This window comes from Neocloeon triangulifer, unplaced genomic scaffold, assembly GCF_031216515.1.
Source record: "Neocloeon triangulifer isolate White Clay Creek 2 clone unplaced genomic scaffold, ASM3121651v1 ptg000002l, whole genome shotgun sequence".
In the NCBI taxonomy this organism is placed as follows: domain Eukaryota; kingdom Metazoa; phylum Arthropoda; class Insecta; order Ephemeroptera; family Baetidae; genus Neocloeon; species Neocloeon triangulifer.
In genome coordinates this window covers 6,169,131-6,175,341 of record NW_026775545.1, presented here as the reverse complement: position 1 = coordinate 6,175,341, position 6,211 = coordinate 6,169,131, and the positions used below count along the sequence as shown (strand labels likewise).

Genomic DNA, 6,211 nt, shown 5'->3' with positions numbered 1-6,211 from the left:
TTCCGGAGTTGTTTGCTATTCTTATAAGTTATAAGTTCTCAGCTTTTAAATATGTTTTGCGAGCTATAATCGATATTTTCAAAGGTCAAGGAAAACAAAACCAAAATGACGTGCCAGTGAACATCGTTATAAACTCGTACACAATTACACTAATAACGTGACGCTACGAGAAATAAACTTGTGAGTGCGTCCTCTGCCAACGTGATCAACAGATATGGCACACCGATACCAGCATATTACGCGACGTTGAGGAAATGAGCTTGATTTATTTATAAATTTATTTTACAAAAAGTGAAAATAAAACAGGAATATATGGTCTTTATTGAAAACTCAATTGAGTACAACTTTCAACTTACATCTTAGAAGGTTAAAATTAAGATTCACAATTTATTTTATCAGTTTGCGCGACAGGGTTTCCAAAGTTTTTCACTTATTTTTAGAATAGTCATTAATGCTAAGCACTCGGTGGTTGCACTCAGCCAGATGATATTGGGTGCATTTCTCACCGCATAGCAAACACACGCATGAATCACTTTCCTCGAAACACTGTTGGCGCTCGGAACTATTGCTACAGATTTGATTATGAAAGCCGTGCATGGCAAAGCGACAAAACACATGTCTTTTATCAAACAAGGGTTGTTTCCATACATCATTTCTCATTGCCGGCGTGTCATTGAATTTCACATTAAACCTATTTTCATGTTCAGAATTATAGCTCTCAAGGAACTTGACATAATTACCCGTCTCCGGGAGATCGTATTTTTCTTTCAAATCGGTAACAAACAATTTCTCATCGACTAATTTGTACACATAGGTGTTTTTGTTGTATTTTGAAACTCCCATTACTATCTTAAAATATCGAGATTTCACTTTTTCTAGTTCTTCAAAATCTTTTTCCCTGAGATGTTGCCAAATAATTTCAATACCGTAAGAGGCCATCGGGGCAAATTTCAAATTAAACAATTTTTTCGCACAATCAATAGACAATTTTCTCAAATCTCCATACATATTCATCGCAGTTAGCGCATTTTCCTTTCTCCGTGCAATATGTTCAGTGAAATCTCTACCTGATCTTTGGAAGTAAATTCCTAAGTATGGGAAGTTTTTTACATATTCTATTTCATGGCCGTCAATCACTATTTTATCGTCCTTTGCATATTTCCCCTTTCCTCCTGTTGTGAATTTCATCATTTTTGTTTTTGAATAGTTAGGTTTCAAATAGTTTTCTTTAGCATATTCTACAAATTTGTTCATGACAAATAAAACAGGAATTTAGAGATAAAAAATGTAAAATTCAATAAATATAGTTGCAATTATTATAATTTTTTGTTTGAAAATGAACTATAGTGAAACTATTAAAAAGTAATTCCGCCGGAAAAAAATTATTACGAGTATCTCAGAATAACTAAGAATAAGATGCAAACGGATGATACAAGAGAACAAGAGCTGCAGACACGTCTCGTGTCAGATAGCAGCATAAATCTGTCTGCGTTCAGTCTTTTCGCGCCACATAGCACCAAAGTGGACCGCAGTCGACAGTGTTTTGTTTCTCTGCAAAAATTGAAGAAGACCAAACATGGCGTCCGCTGCCAAGAAGCAGGACATGCCGCCTCCGGGCGGTTATCGGTCGATTCCGTTCCTCAGGAATCCGGCCAAGTCCTACTTCAATGGTTAGTAAAAATTAAGATAAATTTACTTCATTTTGACATGTCACTCGTCCTTCCTTGACCGGCCGTTCGGTCAAATATCTCGACTCTAAATGGTCACAGAAGTTGGCTAAGAAATTTAAAACTTTTTTTTTTATTTTGCATTGTTTTTTGTTTTTAATCAAAATAAATGAAACTCCTCCAATTTACAGGTTCAATTATTTTATAGTATCCCAAGTGTAGTGAGATATAATTTTTGTTTCTACAGTTATCAAAAGGTTTTATAACATAAACTAAATTTTAACTTTTTCAGGAGTCACTCTCATCGCTGGTTTTGTGGGACTGACTACTGTTGGATGCGCCTTGTGGATCTCATCTAGTAAACGTTTGAAGAAACATCGCATTGAAATGAGAAGTGGATCCCTCGCAATTACACCATTGCTCCTTGCTGAAAAGGATAGGGAGTTAGTAGCTCTTTAAGTTTTATTAAAAAAAAAAATACATACAGCTGCAACCATGATCCTTGGATGCAATGGATTAATTTTGTTGATTTAAAAAGAAACAAATTTTTGTTTGAAATTCTTTTAAGCAACTATGTATTTTAGAATTGAACTAGAATAATTAATTAATCATATATTTTTAAAAATCAGAATGCTGAGACAGTTGAGGCGCAACCGTGATGAAGAAACCATCTTGATGGCCAATGTTCCTGGATGGGAGGTGGGCACTTACTATGGCGAGAAGGTGTACACCACCATTCCTGAGGATACTTGGAGGGATCCTTTTGCCAGAGAGTACTATGCTCACGCTTCTGAGCGAGATTTCCGTAAGAGGGCTCACTTCACCGACTGGATTTAAAAAAATCCCCTTTGTAAACTGAGAGGGTGTGTACATTTAGAATAAACTCATTATTGCTTGTTGTAGAGTTAATTCTGTGTGGATAATTAATTTGGAATCAACCAGGCACAATTACAAAATTAAATTAAATCACCGCGAGCTTGTAATTATAGCTATATCATGAAAACAAGAAACTTTTCAGAATTAGTAAATTGCGACATTGATATAATTGACCGTAGAATTTATCATGTGATGAATAAAAATTGCTAAATAGATATTTTGCACAAACGTAGACTGAAAATACATTAAATCGATTTGAGCAGGAGATTATGAATTGATTCAGCTCCAATAAGCCCCAGTTGAATTTAGCTCCTCGAGTGTCTCATCATGAAGTACAACAGTATTATAAGCTCTTATTTTTAAAATGAGAAAATTATTTATTCTGTTTTATATTATTTGTTTATATTTAAATAATCCTTGCCAAAAAATATCAGATTATCCAAGATTATCAACAGTAATAGAAGTTATGTACCCAAATGTTTTTTCAAAACTTTTTACAGATTGGTACTGATCAACCAACTGCCGTGGATAAGTCTTCTATTATTATTTAATTGTAGTAGCTAATCCATTCTTTATTTTTACACAAATTTAAAAAAAGATTTCATAATTTGTTATAAATAATGCATAACTCTACCTAGAGAACCATTTAAAAAATAATAGACAATTTGTTTGGGTTTGAATCACACTCAGGATTTTAAGTTTATTTGGAGAAATTCGGGAATAATTGATTCAGTAGTCCTCCTGAGGTAAGCATGTTTAAAGCAATGCTATCCAGGGGTAACCCTAATTAATTTTTCAACACCAAGCACACCCATTTTATACTAACAAAAGCGGTAAAAGCAAATCAATTTTCTCTAATTTTAATAAACAATAACTGCATTCTTTGAAATGTATCAATAACAAATTGTAGCTTTGGTATAAATGACTCTAAGATTAATTAAGTGCGGCTCTCACAGCCAGAGTATCAAAATATGGCCAAACTTGACGGCAAACAAACCATCAAATCATTTAGTTGTATTTTTTGATCCAGCTCTTGGGCCCAAGTTTCTTGACTCTGGCTCTATACATGTGGCTCATCATGAAGTACAGCACTATAATTTATTTTTCATTAGTTACAATAATTGATTTAAGCAAATATTTTACTTGGGAGGCAAAGGAACAGCAGGTAGCAACGCATGACAGTAGGCAGGTAAAAGGAAAAGTTCCACTTGTTTGGTAAAGAAATGCTGAATCTCTTGGTCTCTTCAAAATAAGGAATGTCTCTGAAAATTATCGGAACAATAGATATTAAAAATATATAATTTTTGATCGATGCGAATTACTACCTTATTATTACAACGCCTTCACACAAAAATCCCAAAGGGTAAAGTGGGACCCAAATTGTGTAGCGCATCCATGTCAGGAAAGAGCTCTCCATGTTGTACAGTTGAGTAATGTAGTATGGGTACCTGATAAAATACTTTAATATATGCGTTTTCAATGGAATTAATAAGAAGCAAGTGCCTGATAACTTCAATCACGCTCCACACGACAAACAGGTAAAACACGACAGGCTTTGTCTGCATCCTAGGTTCGGCTTCAATCATCACAAACAGGACGATTGCTCTGCCAGTCACTTGCAAAAAAGGGGTGAGCATTCCGCCTTTGGTGTAGCCAAACATGGGGTGCAGCACTTCAAGAAACTGCATGAGCTGGATAAACTTCATGGCTGGACCGACAACCTCATAAGTGCTGTCAATAGACGCTGAAAATAAAATCAATTTTAAATTGTCCGAGGCAAATGAATTTGAATTTTACCAGCTCCACTCTTGTAATATCTGACGTACATGACGATGAGTACGTAAGCAAAACCAATGAATTGGAGCAAGTTGTAAATTGCCAGATATATCTTCTTGGCGCTCTCTGTGATAAAATTTAAATAATTATTCACCCTGCGAATAATGTAAAGTGAATTCATGCAAACCCCTTCTATAGCCTAACTCTTCCTTTTGAAGCTGGTTATATATTTCAGGAAAATCTCGGCGGACATCTCGTTTCTCATCCTCTTCAAAATCTTCCTCGCTCTTCCATTTGTCAAAATCAATCTGTACATAAAAATTTCAAATTATCAGTAGATTTTACTTTTAACATTCTTACCTTCAGCCAGGCTGGTTTTTGAGGTTTTGCAGTTAGTCTCGGCCACCAAGCTTTTTCTGTTTTGCACAGAGTTAAGTCGACTTGCCTGTCAGTCACTTTTAGAGAGCATTTCTGGTATAATAATTCATACATAATCAGAATATATAAAAAAAATACATATAAATCAATTCCAGTATACGCACATCTGGATCTACAGCAGCACTAAGATGAAGGGCAAATGCATAACGTCGAAGTCCCTGGGCACCAACACCTTGAGCAGAAAATTCAACAGTCTCCTCTTTGATGCGCAGCTGTGGGTCCTTAGAGTAGAAAATTTTGGTAGCAAGTTTCCAGATTAGATAGTGTCAAAATCTTACCTTCACACCCTTGAGGTCAACCTTCAACGTGGCCACAGAGTCTGTCTGCGCCCAGTAGACGAAAGGGCTGAGTATTCCCTCTGATTTTTCGGTCATTTTTTGACCCTGATGCCTCTCAAGGACCGCAACGGGCGCAAAGAAACACCACCTAGCACCTATAGCTGTCAAGGGTTTTATCGGTAAGGGGGCGCGGTAGTCCAAAGTGCGGAAATACCAGCATCGTGAAGTTAGCCAGAAATCCTAGCCAGTCGCCGGAAGTTAGCCAGTTGGCTGGAAATTGGCCACTCGCGTCATTTGGGCGGATGTATCGAATATCGATTCCCGATTTTTTAAAGTGGGGATCATAGGGGAGGTGAGTATTTATCGCAACTTTTTACAGTTGACCTTCTAATATTCTTCTCATACACCAAGTCGCAGCAATAAATCGCAGTGTTCTAAAAGTGCACGGAGGAAGGAATTTCAGAAGCTAATTTGAAAAACAGTTCCAATGGTCTTAAAAAAATTATATTTAAAAGTAAATACAACGAAAATTATATTTAAAAGAAAATACAACGAAAATTAATCAAGCCGAGGGACGCATGGGTAAAACTAAAAATAATGCAAAATCCCTAAGCCTAATCAACAATTGCAAATTTTTGTTTTGCGAATTTTGAAAAAATATCAATTAAAAATTAATGGAAATTTTAAATATGTAAAATAGGCAACAATCGATGGCTGCAACTTTATTTACACGAAATTAAAAATATTGAAAATTAAAACAATAAAACTTAAAAACAAATGCGCTAAAACCATGCATTGGAACTTAGAGAAATTTTAATCAAAGTTAACCTTCATCACCCTGAACAAGAAAAACTGCCAGCCATCGATGGCCGCATCATAGTTTATAACGAAAAAATAATTGAAAGTTTGAAAATTTGGAAAAAAGGCAATAAATTTTACTCGGAGCGGCATTGCACAAAAACTATGCATTGGAAGTTAATGCTGTTAATGTAATTTTAATAAAAGTTAGCCCTTATCATCCTGAATGCCTGAATGTAAAAATCTGCCCGCCATCGATGGCCGCATCACAGTTTTTTAAGAAAAAAATAATTAAAAGTTTGAAAAAATGGTAAAAAGGCAATAAATTTTACTCAGGGTGGCGTTGCACAAAAACAAAGGATTGGCAGCAAATGTAAT

The 6,211-nt window shown here is 35.4% G+C and overlaps 2 protein-coding genes across 2 annotated transcripts; one reads left to right on the top strand and one right to left on the bottom strand.

Annotated features, from left to right (window-relative positions):
* The first annotated feature begins 1,523 nt into the window (after positions 1 to 1,523).
* Positions 1,524 to 2,576, top strand: LOC132202980 (NADH dehydrogenase [ubiquinone] 1 alpha subcomplex subunit 13). The gene is made up of 3 exons (XM_059630379.1): positions 1,524 to 1,670; positions 1,960 to 2,110; positions 2,297 to 2,576. The coding sequence occupies exons 1-3, from the start codon at positions 1,577 to 1,579 to the stop codon at positions 2,502 to 2,504; spliced, it is 453 nt and encodes a 150-aa protein (XP_059486362.1). The 5' UTR covers positions 1,524 to 1,576; the 3' UTR covers positions 2,505 to 2,576.
* Positions 2,577 to 3,192: 616 nt separating this feature from the next.
* Positions 3,193 to 5,227, bottom strand: LOC132202975 (very-long-chain (3R)-3-hydroxyacyl-CoA dehydratase). Its single transcript, XM_059630366.1, has 9 exons — positions 5,036 to 5,227; positions 4,862 to 4,978; positions 4,680 to 4,790; positions 4,507 to 4,627; positions 4,341 to 4,445; positions 4,047 to 4,287; positions 3,869 to 3,991; positions 3,687 to 3,805; positions 3,193 to 3,634 (listed from the first exon to the last, which is right to left on the bottom strand). The coding sequence occupies exons 1-9, from the start codon at positions 5,129 to 5,131 to the stop codon at positions 3,552 to 3,554; spliced, it is 1,116 nt and encodes a 371-aa protein (XP_059486349.1). The 5' UTR covers positions 5,132 to 5,227; the 3' UTR covers positions 3,193 to 3,551.
* Between the last annotated feature and the right edge of the window lie 984 nt (positions 5,228 to 6,211).